The following is a 19,232-nucleotide window of genomic DNA, read 5'->3' as shown; positions in this document are numbered from 1 at the left end:
GACTGTGATCACATGAATTATCACGTGACGATACCGTCTGTCTTTTTTTTTTTTTTTTATTACAACTTTATTTAACAAATAAACTGCATGGGAACTTATTCATATGTATAAACTATACAATGTTAGAAGTCTTAAATGCAATAAATTAAGAAAATGAATGTATTTAAACTAGCCAACACTATTCTGGATAGATATGGATTGATATGAGAAAATCACTAACTTACAGTACAACATTGCACATATAGCTCTGTAGATTGTTCTATTAATTAAAGAAAAAGCGCCCAGTGAGCAACGCTATTATTCTTTGGAATGAATAGGACGTTATCTTTGCAAGGTATGCAGTTCTTTACTAACGTGATCATGCCGGGGGTCATTCTCGATGCTGCACACACGGTCCGTGGAGGTCTCCAGCTGTTCTTCGCAGGATGTGTACACAGCTACAGCGTCCAGCCCGGACAGGACGAGTGTCGGGTCCAGCCGCTGAGGCCTGTGACTGTAACCCAGCCGCTTCAAGGTTCGCCGGGTAGTCCTGAGTGAGATGGGCTTCTCCTGCCCGCTGCTGTTGTACAGAGCCTGGATCTGCATCACCGTAGCATTGTTGTTAGCTTCCACCACTCTCTCCATCGTCCTCTCGCCGCTGTCATCGACGAGGCGTTTTCTCCCACACGACCCCCGCTGACTCGAGGTCTTCTGCTTCTCACACCATTCCCTGTAAACTCGAGACACCGCGGTCTTTGAGAAGCCCAACCGGTTCACTGTTTCCGAGATGCTGCAGCCGGCGCGTCGGGCTCCCACTATCATACCCCGCTCAAACTCACTTAAGTCTCGCGACTTCCCCATGTGTCACCGTTTAAGTCCAAGCACCGCGGATACTCGCTGTCTGCTAAAATGCTAAAAACAAAACTATCCCACCATGGAATGGAACCATGGAACGGCTTAGGTTCGCTCTTCTTCTATGGTTGTTGACACAGTGTACTCAACGGATGCCGTCGCCCTCCTCAGTCGGCCACGTGATTTTTTCTTCGACCATTTTTGGTAATATTTGATCAAGAATATGTATTTTACTACAACGGCGACAAACGCAGAACAGCGGTGCAGCCCCTGTCACCACCACTTTTTAAACATGTACGATAAACCATTCTGCAAACTAAAAGTAAAATATGAATGAACATGTAATGCCAAACACTCAGATTTGGTGCCAGCTGTTATACATGTGCTGCACAAAAAAAAAATAACCACTTGTGAATTGTTCCCTAAGGTGCCCTGTTCTTCCACAAAAAAAAAATCATACAATGTTGGATTGTTTATTTTGACAACCTTTTAATATCACTGTGCATCCCGAATCCAAAATCAAGAAACAAACTGTTACAAAATAATTCCTCACAGAAAAAGAAACATACAATCATGTTTATTATACTTATACCCAACTGTCACATATTGGACTCCATCATATATATAAAAAAAAAACATTGGCACATTATATTCAGACCCTGCAATATTTATAGATTTAAAAGAACCATTCATAGTTTATCACAGAGATAAGAATCTTAGAAATAGTCTTGTACATGCGGATGTAAAAATCTGTGAAAAAGAGTACACAGGATTTGTTGAAACTTCTTTCAAATGGATGTTACAAATGCAGATGATGTGCTCAGTGCAACAATACGGTCAAATGTTACTACTTCACTCATCCTTATACTGGGGAAAAAATGAAGGTAATACATCATGTTCACTAAAACACAGGATAAGTGAACATAGGAGCTCAATAAGGAGGAATGATAGAGATTACCTAATAGCAATACATTTTTCAATGACTTCAAACATGACATTTCATCATTCAGATTCATTATCACTGAAAAGGTGACAGCCTTTTAATATTACGGTGCATGCTAAATGCAGAGTAAAATCCCACTTAAATCCCATTGATTACTTAGGCCCTGTTTACACGAATACGCTCACGGGTGAAAAGGAAGGTTCTACGCAGGCGCGCACGGAATAAAAAGTGAGAACGCAACGCCACGTTTTCTCTTCAGATCGTTTCCGTCTAAACGTAGCCTTAATTTACAATTGCACACACAGTATAGTAAAGTGTAACAGACATGTCCCTTAACGTAAAGACTACTTGGTCTTTTGTTACAACTCACTGACGTTAGACCACTCCCTCCAGTTTTAGACACCAGGCATCCCCAGGAGATGCTGGCATTGTAGGCATAACAATCGTCAGTCCAGCTGTTGGTGTCACTGGTGCCCACTTCAGTGGAACATTAGGATAGTCCAGAAGTGTAACCTGTGGATGTAAATAAGTAGTGTGTAGAGTTTATGATTATGACAAATGAGGTTAACTGGGATTAAACTGTATTAGGCATACAGGTGTAAGGCTTACTTGTAGGGCTGGGCGATATGGAGAAAATCAAATATCACGATATTTTTGACCAAATACCTCAATATCGATACCGCAACGATATTGTACTGTTGACTATTGGTGTTTTCACAAAATATTTACACAATGAGTTTTTTGATATATAATCATCAGAAATGTGGATATAATGACTAAGTGAGTAAAGGCAAATAATAGAACAGCTAGAACAGTCTGGTAAGTTCAGAAAATGACATCACTTTACTGTAATGCAGCCTTTAAAACCAGGAAAAGACAACACTTGTGCCATATTACGATATCCAAAATCTAAGACGTTATCTAGTCTCATATCACGATATCGATATAATAGCGATATATTGCCCAGCTCTACTTACTTGTGTGACTCCAGACGTCTTTGGTGCTGTGAGCTGAAGTGGTTGTTTGGACGGCCAGCCAAGGATTATGGCGTAAACGATTTTGTTTTTAGCAGTGTACCTATAATAGGAGCAAACAGTGGTTTAAGCCAAACGTCTACAGGCTTTGCATTATTTTGCAATATGTTGCTAGAGAGAGTGCAGTCTGGACTATCTGGCTTAGCCTGCTGGCACTGCGACCTGGCCTCGCTTTACCCCTTGTGTTCCTTCCGGGTCAAAATGTTTGTCAGTTATTTTGTCAAATTTTTTAATATGTTCTTGTCTCTTTTCGATGTTTTTTTTTCAATGTTTTTGCAGCATTTTTCAACGTTTTCTGTGCTTTTTTTCAACTACCACCAGTATACACAACCACTATTTTTACACTCATTTTTGGAATTTATAGTCAATAAACCTCATTTTGCCTTTATGAAATTGTATCTTATTTTTGAGTTAGAGAAAGTATGAATGATTTTGACTAAGATTCAGATCAGAGGATGTTGTTGGATAATCACAGACTGTCAAAGTTTAGTCAGAATAATGCTATAAACTTAAATAAAACACAGAAAAGTCAATTATACCAGTGAACTGATCCTTAATTTGACTTGTGAAGTTACTTTTGGGGCAATTTGGTTGAAAGAAACCCAAATTTCTGCTAAAGAAACTTTGAAAACGGGTCAAATATGACCCGAAGACAACAGGAGGGTTAAGAGGCAGAAAATGGAATTGGAAAAGAAACCCAAAATGACATTCTCACCAGACAGTGACAGTGCTGTTCTCCGTCTGGACCCTCCAGGGTTTGGAAGCATAGATGGCCTCCCCATTAATCCCCAACCAGGCACCAAGTCCCCTCAGCCTCTCCTCAAACACAGGGGCAATCATGCCATCTGACATCGGCCCAATGTTCAGCAGGTAGTTACCACCCAATGCCACCACATACACCATGTCCTGAGGAAAAGAGTGTGAGATTAACGCAAAGATCGTCAAATCACAAAGTGACTGGACGTAGAGCTAGGTGATATGGAGAAAAAAAACAGCATTACAATATTTTTGATACATCGGTCAATATTGCGGCAATATTGTATTTGGTGTAATTTCCAGAAGACAAAAGGGAAAGCTCAGATGGATACAAAGACTGTAGACAGCTGCATGATAAGGGAAGGTTTTGCTTCAGGACTGTCTCCTTTTGGGGGTTGGTGGCCCTGTCCCACTTTAGCATACTTCCCAGACAGAGAGACAGGCTGAACTATGCTTTAGCATCTGTGTTTTAGGCCCCCTTTGTTTACCTTAAAGTTTCAGCTAAACGTAACACCTCCAGCATTAGTATAAATGCACCTTCAAGAAGACAGGAACTTCAGAGAGTTGGGACGGCATTGCACAACAACACACCGTGGTTAAACTGTACTGCCTGCTTAATTGTCTCCTCAATTGAGTGTTCATTAAATGCTTCTGTGTAATTCATCAAAATCTCTCAAACATTCTTCACGTATGTGAGTTTTTCATTAAAGCAGCCATATTATGCTCATTTTCAGGTTCATAATTGTATTTTAATGTTGTACCAGAATAGGTTTACATGGTTTAATTTTCAAAAAACACCATATTTTTGTTGTACTGCAGTGCTCTCTCTCACTGCTGCAGATCCTCTTTTCAGCTGGTCTCTGTTTTAGCTACAGAGTGAGACCTCTTTTCTTCTTCTTCTTCTGTACTATCTTTGATTGCACTTGCACATGCCCAGTAGCTCAGATGTAGATCATGTCAGCTAGCTAGCTCCATAGACGGTAAAAGAAAGGCTGTTTCTACAACTTCGGTCAGTTACAAGGCAGGATTAGCTGGGAGACTTCTAAATGAGGGCGCACATGTAAGTAGTTCTTTTGTAGATTATGGTGAACTTGTGTGGTGTTGTAGCAGTGCTTTGCTATTGAGAACGAGGTAGCATGCTAGCGTTAGCATGCTAGCGTTAGCATTAGCGTTAGCATGCTAACGCTAACGCTACGAGCTAATGGTTGCGGTTAGCCAGCTCGTTTCGGCTTGTGACGTCACAAGCCGTGCCGATTTTGAACAGCTCACCCAGAGACTGAAGGCAGGACACATTCAGAAACTGTATCTCACTCTAAACACCATGGATGGATTTTTTTCAAAGTTTGTATGTGTGTGAAAGCACCAGAGCCACAACATAACACCGCAAATCCCAGAAAAAGTGTTTTTTTTCATAATATGGGCACTTTAACAGTGAAGTAGGGTTGACTAATTGGTGCTTTCACAAAATAATGAGAGTTTAGATAAATAATCACCAATAATGTGGCTACAATGACTAAATGGGTAAAGGCAAATAATAAAACAGCTAGTAGGGTTAGGCATCGAGAACCGATTCCTACTTGGAATTGTTTCAAAAATTACGATTCCAGTGGAATCGTTTGTTTATTGGAATCGTTTGGAGGATTTGGTTTAAAATCTGATCATGGGTTCCAAATTTAACACGCGCAAGTTTTGGTTTCCGTAGCGGCCAGGCGCTTGTTGTGTTGCAGCCTTGGAGCACAGTAAGCAGCGCTCTAGTGTGGCTTTATTTTACGTTGAAAAAGCCCTGTAAAACTGCAACCCACCATTGAATCAAAATAAAACGTTCCTCTTATTTGTGAAATAAGGATGTGACCCGTTTCAACTCGTCTTCAATTGAGAATCGATAAGAACCGGATTCGAAAGGAAGAATCGCAATTGGAATCAGAATCGTTAAAATCCAAACGATGCCCAACCCTAACAGCTAGTAAGTCTGGTAAGTTCATTAAATAACATCACTTTACTGTAATGCAGCCTCTGAAACCAGGAAAAGACAACACTTGTGTCATAAAGATATTATGATATCCGTAATGTAAGACGATATCCAGCCTCCTTTATCGATGTCGATATAATGTGGATACATTGCCTGGCCCTAACTGGACGTACAGTTGTAGGCGAAGACCTACTGTGACCTTTCACCTTAATGATGGACGGCAGGTCCATGATTTCGCTCAGCATCATGTCCCTTCGGTAGCCCCAGGAGCGGCTGTCGATGGACTGGCATTTCTCCCATTTGTGGTCTGGAAGTTTACCGGGCGTGTACCTGTCAGCGCAGTTGTAGTAGCCTCCATGTTTGCAGTAGCAGCCCTTACCCCACCTGTCATTGGTAACCACCACATCCTGGAGAAACACACACAAATGGTTATCTACAGAAAAAAAAGACTAGCTATTTTATTAGTTTGTTTTCTCACATGTGATACAATGCTACTGATGATTTAATATCAATCAATCAATCAATCAATCAATCTTTATTTATATAGCACCTTTCAAACATGACAAAATGCTATTCAAAGTGCTGAACAGTGACTGAAAAACACCAGACAAGAAAAAGGAATAATAAGAGAAAAAAATATATTAATGGATTTTAGAAACCAATGCACACTAAGATAAATAAAAAAAGAATAAAATATATTTTAAAAAAAACAATAAAATGTTTAAAACAATATCAATCATAACATAAAACTGTATGAATCGTTATAAAAATAATTAAGACAATAACTGTCATAATATATATATATATATATATATATATATATATACACATATATACATACATACACAGTATAAAACACTGAAACCAAGTTATAACAAATATAAACACTTGAAATAATAAAATAAGAGAAAATAAAATTATGAGACATGAAAGCCAGACTGAATAAGTAGGTTTTTTAGTCTCCAGACATGAAAGCCAGACTGAATAAGTAGGTTTTTTAGTCTCCATTTAAAGGTATTTATATTTCCTGCTTCTCTCAGATCCTCAGGCAGGCTGTTGCAACATCTCGGTGCATAGTTGCTAAAAGCAGCATTGCCAGAAGTTTTTGTTCTGCTTTGTGGACAGCTAAAAGAGAAGAGTTGGAGGATCTGAGGGGCCTTCCCAGTTCATAAAATAAAAGCATTTGTGAGCTGTAGTCTGGTGCTAGGCCGTGTAGTCCCTTATGAACTAGTAAAATCATTTTATAATCAATACGAAAACTAACAGGTAACCAGTGTAAAGATTTTACATTTTAATATAGTGATTATAGAATGCTAAATAAACATGCTCTGATAAAACCGGTTGTTGTAAACACTCTATTTCACCTTGATTGGGCTGTCATTGTAGAGCCAGGCCAGGAACTCGGTGGAGTTCCAGTAGGTATCTGGTGCATCCCAGTCCCCGTCAGACCAGATCAGATCAGGTTTGTACGACATCACAAGGTCCACTAGCTCTGGAAGAGTCTTTTGGGCAACAAAATTCTGAGTCTTAAATCCAGAGGCTTGGTCCAACAAGTAAAGGGGATGGTACCATTCATATAGAGAGTGGTAGAGACCAAAGTGCAGGGACCTGTATATATATACACACACACACACACACACACACACACACACACACACACACACACACACACACACACACACACACACACACACACACACACACACACACACACACACACACACACACACACACACACACACACACACACACACACACACGTTTAGCCATGCCATTTTTAAGTCAACCTGACTCATTTTAGATTCGGAATATGATTAACCAATATTAGATTGTTTTGTTACTTTCCACAGTGCTGTCCTGCAGATGTGAATCGGTCATTATTCACATTGATTAATGAATCTAGGCCTGCAACCAACAATTCATTTCACGGTCCATTAACCGGTCCATTATTTTCTCGATTAATCGACTAGTTGTTTGGTCTAGAAATTGGTGAAAAATGTTGATCAGTGTTTTCCAAAGCCAAATATGATGTCCTCAAATGTGTGGTTTTGTCTACGACGCAAAGATATTCAGTTCACTGTCATAGAGGAGTGAAGCATCTAGAAAATATTCACATTTATTTATTTTTTAACATCATATCTTATTATCTATGCTCCCTTACTAGATACATGTATAATTGAATGACTGTTAGGAGCAGGATCCTTCTCCTGATCTCCTTACTTCTTCCGGATAGCTGTAGCCAGTTCTCCCACCAGGTCCCGGTGAGGACCTACATCCACTGAGTTCCAGTTCCAAGAGCCCGCTGAGGGCCAGTTTGTGAATCCTTCATGGTGTTTGGATGTGAAAACCACATACCTGTAATTGTAAAAGCATGGACACATGAATGGCCTTGCACTTCTGGGACAAAGAAGTGAGACGGTAGTCTTAGGCCTACTATGTTAAACATGTTCTGATATGCCTTTTGAGAGACATATTATAAGATGAAAAATATAGATTGTATAATAAGCCCTGAGTAACACTGCCTACAAGCAAGTATAATGGCACCTGCAGGTGGGGCTGTGGCTGAGCAAACACTGGCAACTAAAGAAACTTTCTGCAGTCAAAACTAACTCAGATACTAGTACAGCAGGTGTGTGCCTTGTATCGCACTGTGGCCCATAAAAAAAGTTGTACAGCAGGTTTGTGCACATACAGCAACAGGTTGGTACATTCAAGTATTGCACTGTGGCACCAGGAAGTTAGTTGATGATCATTACCTGGCTCCAGAGGCTTTGAAGATGTCTGCCCAGTTGTCCGGTTCGAAGAACTCTGCGCGAAACTCGGACGCAAAATCCGCGTATTTAAAGCCCGGCGGGTAGTTCTTCTGCATGAACTTAACTTCTTCAGCGCGTCTTTGTGAGTGCCACCAGTACCAAAACCACTCACTAAACTGCCCGAAGCCAGGGACCGAGAAGACCCCCCAGTGGACGAAAATCCCGATCTTCGCCTCGTCGAACCACTTGGGCAGGGGTCTGGCATCCAGACTGGTCCAGTTTGCTGCGTAGCGCGCTGTACATCCAGGTGCCGACATAAGAATAACACAAATCAAAGGTATAATGCATGTTGGCCGCATTGGAAGGGACATGGTCCACCGTGAGTAGGCTACGTGTATTAGACCTATGGCGGTTAAGTAGCTCTTGTTATGTGCAGTCAGAAGGCGGGGGATATAGGGGGACAGGTGACTTTTTAACTCTGTGTCACATTCTTTACACCAATAAGCTGCACGGTGTTTACGTTTACGCCCTCCTGCGTTTCCTAGGATGGCAAAAGAATGTCCCGCCCTAACCTGCCTCTGATTGGCTAGTACGTTACCTTCGTTGGTTGGATTGACTAGTTCCACACTTAATCATACAGACTGTCATTTCCACGGGAGAACAATCATCTGTAACCATGCAGCTTTTAAATTCAGAGAGCCAAACTGGTGGACATCACATCTGACATTTGTGTTTTAGCATTGGTACACCATTATAAATATTATATACCAAGGTCAATTCCACGTAAGTGTAACTTACTGTGGCATTAAATGCTTTTCTGATTCTGATCACCCTACCTCTTTGGTAGGGTGATCTACTAAACACTCCCTGTCAGAAGTAAGCAAACCGGTAATATGGCAGTGTATAAGAACAAAACAACATAAGACAAAAGGAGTGAGCTTGGTTAGGTTTGGGTAAGAATACCATGGTAACCTAATGAGGTTCAGAGTAATGCAGAGTAGGGCGAGACATTCCTCCGGCGGCACAGTTTGGTTCAGTCTACTTCTTACATAAAATGGCTTCAATAAAACATCTATCCTACTCAGATTTGATTCAGTAGCTTACTAACTTGTGCAATTCCATGAAAAACAAACAAACAAGGAAAAGTGATCTCTTTATACATTGTAATGTAGTCAGTTGCTTCCTGAATGCAAAAAAAAAAAGAGCCTGTGATTTCAGTGAAGGCACAGGTTCCTAAACACTGAATCATTTTTCTCTGGTAGGGGCTCAACCACTAGAGGGCACCACATGGCACTTTTGTATCAATACTGCAGGTTGATAACCTGTTCCATGATAACCAAATCCATGACAGGCAGCAGGGAAGTGTACAGATATCACAAGATTAGATAGTATTTGCATGTATAAAAGCCCATAAAAAGACAAAACGTGTGATTAAAAAGGAAATATGTCAACTATTACACAACACATTTATTGCAACAATATCCACAATGCAAATTCCATCTGTGAACTGCCATCTTTTTGGACAAAATAAAACATGTAACAAACTACTTTGTCCATCATCAATGAGTCAATAAATAAGGCCATCTCACAGTAATAATTTAACATCAATAACAGTATGGCTACAGTTGTTGAACAGTAAATCAGTTCAAGAAATAGTTTTCTTCTCCAAGTGCAGCGGGCTACAGATTCACTGTGTTATCTACATCAGTGCAGACAGCCAGCTGCCTTTCAAGCATTTGTTTCTCTACCAAGTCCTCCACTCTGCCAACCTCCACCTCATCTACGTCGTCCATAAAACTGGACCAATCTGTACCCCCGTCTGCGCGTTCCATGGGATCTGGTTGGCTGGCGGGGTGAACGGAGGCGGAATCATCGTGAGTGGTGGTCACGCAGTTGCAGCTGTCGCAGATGCCGAAGCGTCTGAGTCCTGGTGAAACGCTGGACCCAGTGAAGGTTCGCCTGCAGCTCTTACATGATACTGGCCAGCAGTGCCTATGGACCTGTTGATGGTCAACACAGTGAGAGAGACAACATACTGGGAATCCTTTTGCACGGGCATCACCACATTTTAGATTATTATAGGAGAAGAATAACAATATAGACGGCAAAAGATTTACTGCTCTCATTATAATTCCTTCACTGCACACAAAGCACAAGCAACAGGGGAAAAAGAACAGAATGTAACAAGCACTCAATTAAAGAGTGAGCTGGCTAATTACTGTTTCCAACTAACTAACTGCTAGCAATTACTGGCTTTAACTGGTTTTGTGCATACCATTTAATCTTAACTGCGTATTATTGACATTACCATTCTAGTACAAGCGAGACAAAATAAAACAATTAATCTGTAAACTACAACAAGGGGACACATCGTTGCCACTGTGCAATTTCCCGATAAAATTCAATTTAAAAAAAGGCTTTAAAAAAAAAGTGAATAATCAAAATTCTTCGATTCAGACTCATGCAGTCCCACTGATTTCTTACACTGAGGGCATGGCTGCGGAGGTGCTCCTGTCTTGTGAACCTCTTGCCACACATGGGACAGGGGAAGGGCCTCTCTCCTGTGTGGCAGCGGATGTGTCTCTTCATGATCCCCTTCTGCTTGGCAGTGTACGGACAGAACGGGCACTTGTGGAGTTTCACTGGCACTACCAAACCGTCGCCTGCAGGGGGAGAGAGAGGCCAGCAGTTCAGGTTTACCTCAATGCTTGAGAATCCATTGAATGCAGCATGGTATTAGCTTCAATATGTTTACAGGAAGACCTATGTCACGCTCGGCCATTTGCACGAGCTTAGATTGATCTTGCCAATTACCTGTGTCCTCTCCAAGCCAGTCAGACTGGATCTCCATGATAGATGATCCCGCGAATCCTAAACCCTCGTCAATTCTGCCTCCTCCTGTTTGGGTAAAGCGCTGTCCCACTCTGTCCCCCAGAGGACTGGGGCCTTCACCTCTGGCCAGCATCTCCATCAGCTGCCTGGCATTAAAGGAAGGGCTGTATCCCAAGGGAGAGCGCTCATTGGACGGAGAGGGAGGAAGTAGTCTGCTATGATGAGGGTGATGGAGAGAGGGCCCAGGATACGAGGCCATGTCTTTGGTGTCAGGGGACTCCATTAGCTCCTCATCGGGGTCATACTCTATCTTGGGGTTCACTAACTCTGGGGTCAGGGCAGACGACGAAGAGGATGAGAGGTTTGTCTGATCCATGTGTCCCTTCTGTCCTTCACTCCCAGATGCAAATTCCTCCCTGGAATGGTAGTCGCTGTCCATGTCTCTGCTGGTGCCCAGAGTTGTGGCGACAGGGATAGACAAGGGGGTCCTAGCCGAGGTCACAGTCTCCGGACCTAAACCCGCCCCTCTATCCGCCTCTGCAGCCTGTGAATGAGGCTCAGCAGCAGCCCCTGCACCACTGGAGACTGACGCAGCAGGAGTGCCGCTGTCTGCAGAACCTATCCCTCCATCCTGTGCCTGGTTCTCCTTCTCTGTGTTCCTCTCCTTCTCCTTGTTGCATATTTCCAAAGATGAGCGGATGTATCCCTTACAAAAGTTTACCAGATCAGTCATCTGCAGGTAGCTTCCTGCCGACATCACCTCGATGACGTTGCTTCTGTTCAGGGCCAAGCGGCCAGAGTAAAGGAAGTCCAGGATAATAGAGAAGGCATCGGCTGTCACAATGTCCAGCGATGCTGTGCTGTAGCGCTGCCCACTATCCTGAAAAGACACAGTACATATCTTAGCATGTACACTGGATGCCCTACTTTTGACAAAATCAGCAACGTACGGTCAGCAAGAACAATGGAGAATCAGTTGTCACAAAACCAGTTCACTTACTCCAACTCCCACCAGCCACCCATGAGGAAGTTATTTATTTCTTACATTATTCTTCACGGCTTTAATAGAAAGTGGTCTGCATTTTAAGGCATTAAAGTAATAATTGATGAGACAATATTATCTTAGCCAACTCATTTGTTTCTAAGGGCGCTGACACACAGAGCCGATTATCGGCCGTCGGACCGTCTGGCGAGGTCCGTGACTTGAGTCTGTTCGGTGTGTTCCGTGCCGTCGTCCGTCCGAGGAGCCATCGGCCTTCATTTGGGCCGACCCGACATGTTCAGTTGGGGACAGGGCAGTCGGGACTCACCCAGAAATGGCGAGCGGATGAGCCTCTCAAAATCTGACGAAAATCTTTTAAACTAACCTTTGTCGATCTGAAATGAAGACAGATTCAGAAACTGTATGGCCTATTTCTCGCTTAAAATGTTTTCAGAAACACATTTCGGTGAACTATTTTAGTACAATATGAGATCGTATTCTGAACAAGCCGACATGACAGTGTGGCTGTGAATTTCCGGAGAAAAAAGAACCACGTGACGCGTTCGTCCAATCAGCTGCCGGTCTTCATTTTCTGGGAAACAATCAGATTGTTAATGAAAACAATACAGAGAAGCGCCGCCTGCTGCTATGGAGACGTATTACGTTTTGCGCACGCACAGAGCGTCGCCTCAGTGTGTTCTGAGGCACTTTTGGGACCTCGGGGACCCGACTGATCAGTTCGACTGCCTTTTCTGCCGACGGTTGGCCATCTGGTTGGTGTGTAACTACCTTAGAAGCCATGCCCAAAACTTGCCCACCTCTCCTAGAAATAAAAAGGTTGGGAAGCCTTGATAAAAGCTATTCTCACCTGCAGATAGTGAACCAGAAGAGCCCGGAAATAGCCGCTCCCAGCAAACAACACATTACGATGGGCCTTGAAGACACGGCCTTCGACAAGGATGCTGCAGTCACAGAAGAAGTCCCTCTTACGCTGCTCATTGAGCTCAAAGAGCAGTTTGGGCAGGTAGCAAGGCACTTCCATGTCTGTACCTCAGTGAGTCCTGCCAAGGAGAGAGAAGAGGGAGACTTTTATTTTTTTAATTTTTATTAATATATAATAAAATGTATTTGTATAGCGCCTTTCATACAAGGAATGCAACACAAAGTGCTTTACAATAAGGGAAAATAGGAAACATAAAAAAGGGACAGAATGCCATAAAATAAGATGAAATAGAATATAAAGAATGCATTAAATAAAATGGAAAATAAAACCCAATGAATAGTAAAAAAAAAAAAAGGTAAAATATTAAAATCAGTAGCCATATTTGCAGGATGCACATCAATACATCAATAAACATTGCAGCAGCATCAAAAGGTCTTCCTTCTCTTTATCTCTGTTCCTATCTTTCCTACATCAGTGATTTGAAATTTTGAAAGACAAAAACTCAAGTGCACTTTCTGCCAATCAGCGCCTAGGTGACTGAGGCTATAATAAACACAACAGAACGGACACAGACTCTCAACAGTCAACATTTAATTTAAGAAACTTAAATTATACATAATCTGTAAAACACTTTATAGAATACATAGAATGTATAAAATCAAGTGAAATACAACATTTTTAAAAGAATTGCAGCAGTGCGAAGCAAAGTGCAAAAACAAAAGTGTCAGGCCTGTATCAGGGAAGTCATAGCTAATGTGGTTAAAGTGAAGAAATACGTTTTCAGCTTTCTTTTAAAACATATTTAGCAAGCTGGCTTTCCTGATATCTTTAGGCAGTGGGTTCCATAGCTTTGGGACATAGAGCTAATTGACAAAGGTTGCATCAACAATTTTCTTTCGGCTGTTACTGGGAACCTCCGATAAACCAGCATGTAAGTGTGAGTTTAAAAGGGGAAATAGTAAAAGGCTGATATAAGACTTTTTGGTTCTGTAGTGCCAAACTCCATTAATTATGATGTTGTGTGACACTTGTCTTGACATGTCTTTATAGGAGACAGTTTCTCCACTGTGTTAGATTATTAAAACGTATTTATTACAGTACTAAGTCAAAATGGTTTACAGGGAAAGGCAAGGCAGCTTTATAGCACATTTCAGAAAAATGGCAATTCTAAATACTTAAAGGGAAAGGAGGAAACCTTCCCTTGATGAGCTTCTATGCGTTAGAGTAGTGCAGTTCAAATTACTGACGTTAGGCGATGTTTAATACCTTAAAAGACAGCGAGGCTCAAACATACAAAGCAAATAGACACACGTTTGACAGAGGAAATGAAAAGCGAAGGGGACCCTAATAAGCTCTAACGTTATTTTAGTGATTACTTACAAGCTAACTTGTGTTGCTAGCGCCGAGTAGCCAGTTAGTTAGATACTTTATTAGCTAAACAAAAACGGAAGACTTACAACAGCGACTGTACTTTACGAAGCATGTTCACCGACCGTGAGCTAAAAAGGACATATAATACGGTCTCACCTGTGTAATTATGCGAATGAACGCGAAAAAACCTTTATCATAACACAAGGATTTAGATTAGCAAGGTGCATTGTCCAGTGGCCATATAACAACTTCCGCTTTTAGCAATAAGTGACGTTTTTCATGCATCCAATCGGTAGCCGACGGAGGCGTAGCCCTTTCCGGTCCAGCTCCTACATGTAGTTTAATGAACTTCGTGTTTGTAAATTCACTTATTTGGGGGTATAAATTAATTAGCAAATCCAGAAGACACTGGTAAAGACAACATTTTTAGGCTAAATCAAATTTGGTCTAAAGGAATGGATACCCTCTCTGGCTATAATGTAATTTGACAGTGGGACTTTTATTAACAGCAAGATTATCTGGTGGTGTCCCAGGTTTGACCCAGAGTAAGATGTTTCCTGTCAAAGTGCAGAATTTGTATGTAAATTGCATAGTTTTTACTGACTAATGATACAGTGTTTTTTTTTTTACTTTTTTACTACATTGTTCACCACACTGAACAGTCATCCATAGACAACATATCCAACAGCTCCATGCAGGCTTCTTTTTACCCTGTATTGCATTTCTGCACGTTTGTACTTGCAATGTTTTTACACTGTTTCTTTATGTATCTTTAATGTTCTTATATGTATTTTATGTCATTTTGAGCCTGCCCTGTCAAAGCCAAATTTCTGTCACTCATGATAGACAATAAAGGTTTTCTAATGTTATCTATGTTATATATCTCATTCATTGTTTTTTTAACAAAAATATTTCATAGGATTATTATTATTATACTTATTATTATAAGTATTTAGGTCTGTATTTCATCTACAGTTGTGTGCTCTTTGAAATATAACCATGTATATAACCCTGCTATATGGCAATATTAATTGTACCCCAACTGGGGGGGTTTAAACCCTGTGCATCACTGGATGTGAGACGTTATTTTAAACAATGTTCCACTCAACTGCGATCAACAAAACAAAAATGACCCTCTCTAAATTTATTATTATTATGGAATGATCTGCCACTGCACGTGAAACAGTCCTCTTCCTTGTCTGTTTTTAAATCCCGTCTTAAAACCCATCTCTTTTCTGTGGCCTTTGAAACCTAGTAAGATGTTGACTTAATTTACTTCTTTTAATTATTTAGATTGATTGCTTTTCATTGCGCAGCTATTATTTTTATTTATGTCAAAATGTTATGTTTTTTTATTTATGATGTCTTATTTATTCTTCTGTACAGCACTTTGGTCAACTTTGGTTGTTTTAAAGTGCTTAACAAATAAAGTTGGATAAAATAGGGACAGAAATGTACAAATTATCCTCAAAAGTTTGAGCTGTGTCTGCCCCTCTCCATTGCAAAAAACATATTGATAGTGATGATGATGATGATGGTGATGATGTTGTGCAGAAGAGTGTCCCCCCCTTCTCATACCAAGTTCAGCATGGCGCTGCATAGCCGCAGGCGGCTTGCGCCTGCCCACATTGTCTGCTCAAGAATATTTGTTTATTTGCTTTTCATTTCGGAGAGAAAATAATTCCTTTTTTTTTATTTTCGGACGTGGCGAGAGTAAACAAGTAGTTCCTTCAGCGCTGCGCCACACCCTCTCAGCACAATCCACAGCTCTTAGAAGTGTTTTTTTTACACTGATGGGTGCCGACCAAGCGACTTATTTGTTTCAGATATTTTCCCATGGTAAACAGGGCGAATACAAAGGCTTCGCGGTGGCCTGGAGAAACCGCAGGGTAGGCGTACATGAGCCTCCGTACTCACCCTCTTTTGAAAATGAAATTTATGGCACCTCATAAAAGTTCTATTCACGCTTATAAGCACCCAAATATAAACTAGTATAAACCAGCAGGGTTTGACTCAATGCTTGTAAACTTGACCTGATGGAGCGTTGTGTCCGGCTGAAGGCAGGCCGGTTGACCCAGCTGCCCAGCCCTAACATGAGTCCATCCCTTCTTCTTGCTCTGACTCAGGGAAACACAAGGCCTTTGTTTGGGTCATTTGTTGACATATGGGCAGGAAACTCCCTCTCCGCAGACCTTTCCGAGCCAAGCAATCACACTTGGGTTTCTACAATACTGCCCTATCTGTGTGGCAGTTTAATGCTGGTTTACACCCATCAACCCCTTAGAAACAAATAATACTCATGATTTATGATTGGGTTTTGGCTTATGCCTATGATTATGATGGCTCATGATTTGCAGATTGAAGCACAGTCTAAAAAGTAAATAGATGTAGCGATGGCTGTTATGTAAGGCTGCATCCAGATTTAGGGACCTCACTCATTGTGTGTGTTAGCCACTGTGAGACCCACGGCTGGCACAGAGGGCTCCAGCAGCACCCCTCTAGGTCCCTGTGGTCCGCGCCTCAGCACATAACAGCCACTTAGGCCGGCATTTTCCCAGGCTGAGACAACACACCACGGTGGCAGCGCGAGCCACAGAGAGGGCCTGATTAAAGAGTAGGGACAATGGAGGGAGAGAGACCGTGGTGGCATTTTCCATCTCCGCCGCTGTCTCCTGGGGGGACCAAGTATGTGCCGTGAAACGTTTGAATTATCCCAGAATCTCTGGAATTCAGACATAGGCACCGCGGAGAGGACCCTCGACCGGGGATCAAAGAGCTTTGAGAGGCGTGCGGTGGACTGGTGGTGAAGTCGAGTACATAGGGGAGTGTGTGTGTGTGTGTGTGTGTGTGTGTTTGTGTGTGTGTGTGTGTGTGTGTGTGTGTGTGTGTGTTTCGGAAAACTGACTTGAAAAAGATAAAGACAATGTTTGAAAAATGAATTATATTTTCTTTTATGGTTATGTCCTAAGATGTTTCCAAGAAAGCCATGTTTGACTTCTGAGGAGGCAGTGACCATTGAGCAATGAAACACAGGCGGTGTGTGTGTGTGTGTGTGTGTGTGTGTGTGTGTGTTTGTGTGTGTGGTGTGTGTGTGTGTGTGTGTGTGTGGTGTGTGTGTGTGTTGCTGTCCTTTTATCCCTCAAGGGATTAGATAATGCAATCATAGCCAATCATTGGGAGTCTAATACAGTGGGCGCCCCTCTTTAGTTTGGAGACGCCACTCTCCTCTGTGGTGGCAGAGGAAGAGGAAGAGAAAAGTGAGAGGGGGAAACCTTGTGTCTCTCTTTCTGTCTATATCTCTCTGTAATTATCACTTAATGTTCTTCGGTGTTCTGGAGACGCCTGTCTCTCACTCAGTCCTTTCTTCCCTCGCTGGAGAGGAAATGTATCACTGTCTGAAATAAATCTGCCAGCCTTTTTATTATTGTATTTTTAGCACCAGAACAGAGTAGTAAATGGAGCCGTCCCAGACCACAAGCTTCCGGTAGCGCAGAGCCTCAGCACTGGCTGGCTGTCTTTGCCACAGCCAAGTCCAAAGATCAAAGCCTCCTGTACTATATACAGTTAGCTAGTCATCCTCAAGCATTGACCTCAAGCAAGTTCTCATGTCTGAGAACGGCAGCGTGTGTTTGTGCATGAGCCACATGCAGAGTGTATAGAATTAGTTCACTACACAAGTATGCCTTTCAGCAAGGCAGATTTGCATGAACATCTGTTGTGTGTGCTTTTCTGAATGTGTGTAACAGCTCTCGTGTCTGTCTACATCAATATATCTCTGCGCTGTAAGTCAAGCTTTGTCATGGCATTGTCTTGTGTTTGTTTGTTTGTTTGATGTCAAAAATGACAGGATTGCGTTGACATAAAAACAAAATCTACAACGTGGTGGCCTGGGAAGTTGTCTCCTGGCAATCAACGAGCACAACTAGCATTACTTATGATCTGATATAGGCTATTTGTGATTCCCAACCAGGGGGTACGTCTGTCCTCAGTTGCCAGCGGTTTCAAGGAAAACTCAACTAATTAAATCAACTACACTTAACTACTTGTGATTTGATTTAAAAGATATATCCACATATTTGTGTGAAGGAGGGACATAGACAGCCAAATAGAATTACGAACTGGTGGGATGCTGATATTTAGTACATTTACAATAACCATTGAGCTGCCCATAAAAGTCAGTTGAAACACATTACCACCACATGTATGTGAAAACTAGTTAGCAAGCAAGTGAGCTGAGAGGTTGAAATAACTGTCTAAAAGTCATTTATGAACATTAATTAGCTAAAAGTAACAATAAAACAGTTGAAATAGCAATCTAAAGGTGATGCATAAACATGTGAAATGGTTAGCTAAGACATACTGTTGAAATAGGTAGCTACAAATGATGAACAGTATACTTAGCCTAATGAATAAATGGTACAGATGTCTTCTGCCGCTCCAAGTGGTAGTAGCACAAATGCAAACTTGACCAAAAGTAACATAAACATTGACAATTAAATTATGTACGAAAACTGTAACAATAACCACTTTTATGTAATTAATAGTTCTATAACATCCAGTTTATTGTCCATTCATAAGAACAGATTTAGAACATGATAGGTGGTGTTGATGGAGGGGTACTTGAGCTCATGTGACAAAAAAGAATAGGAATATCTATTCAAGAACGGCCATATCACTTTTGCATGATGCAGACTAGTAGTAGTAGTTTGCTGTCAGAAAAAATAAAAATAAAGGACTGTTCAGTGCATCTATTACTTTGGTTCTAGTCATTTTGATTATAAAAGCATCCATCAAGACCAATAAAAGTGCTCCCAACTG

The 19,232-nt window shown here is 41.5% G+C and overlaps 2 protein-coding genes across 5 annotated transcripts; both read right to left on the bottom strand.

Moving 5' to 3' along the window:
• Nucleotides 1–1,400: 1,400 nt before the first annotated feature.
• On the bottom strand, nucleotides 1,401–8,744 carry LOC116066953 (tissue alpha-L-fucosidase-like). 2 transcript variants are annotated; one of them, XR_004109083.2, is made up of 8 exons: nucleotides 8,290–8,657; nucleotides 7,754–7,888; nucleotides 6,898–7,141; nucleotides 5,740–5,940; nucleotides 3,524–3,714; nucleotides 2,752–2,851; nucleotides 2,056–2,287; nucleotides 1,401–1,929 (listed from the first exon to the last, which is right to left on the bottom strand). XR_004109083.2 is itself a non-coding variant. In XM_031323191.2 (7 exons), exons 1-7 carry the CDS (start codon nucleotides 8,655–8,657, stop codon nucleotides 2,150–2,152), a joined length of 1,377 nt encoding a protein of 458 aa, XP_031179051.1. In that variant the 5' UTR covers nucleotides 8,658–8,744; the 3' UTR covers nucleotides 1,401–2,149. The 2 variants fall into 2 exon arrangements, 1 of the variants encoding a protein (XP_031179051.1); XM_031323191.2 differs by having other exon boundaries at nucleotides 1,401–2,287; nucleotides 8,290–8,744.
• Nucleotides 8,745–9,429: 685 nt separating this feature from the next.
• zbtb8b (zinc finger and BTB domain containing 8B) lies at nucleotides 9,430–14,688 on the bottom strand. 3 transcript variants are annotated; one of them, XM_031323187.2, is made up of 5 exons: nucleotides 14,571–14,688; nucleotides 12,969–13,161; nucleotides 11,101–11,998; nucleotides 10,771–10,949; nucleotides 9,430–10,286 (listed from the first exon to the last, which is right to left on the bottom strand). In XM_031323187.2, the coding sequence occupies exons 2-5, from the start codon at nucleotides 13,140–13,142 to the stop codon at nucleotides 9,966–9,968; spliced, it is 1,572 nt and encodes a 523-aa protein (XP_031179047.1). In that variant the 5' UTR covers nucleotides 13,143–13,161; nucleotides 14,571–14,688; the 3' UTR covers nucleotides 9,430–9,965. The 3 variants fall into 3 exon arrangements, with proteins under 3 accessions (XP_031179047.1, XP_031179048.1, XP_031179050.1); XM_031323188.2 differs by having other exon boundaries at nucleotides 12,969–13,144; nucleotides 14,571–14,677; XM_031323190.2 differs by lacking the exon at nucleotides 14,571–14,688 and adding an exon at nucleotides 14,424–14,564.
• Between the last annotated feature and the right edge of the window lie 4,544 nt (nucleotides 14,689–19,232).

Source organism: Sander lucioperca, chromosome 16 (assembly GCF_008315115.2).
Source record: "Sander lucioperca isolate FBNREF2018 chromosome 16, SLUC_FBN_1.2, whole genome shotgun sequence".
Lineage (NCBI taxonomy): Eukaryota > Metazoa > Chordata > Actinopteri > Perciformes > Percidae > Sander > Sander lucioperca.
Note: the sequence above shows the minus strand (reverse complement) of the source record. Positions and strands in the feature narration are given on the sequence as shown.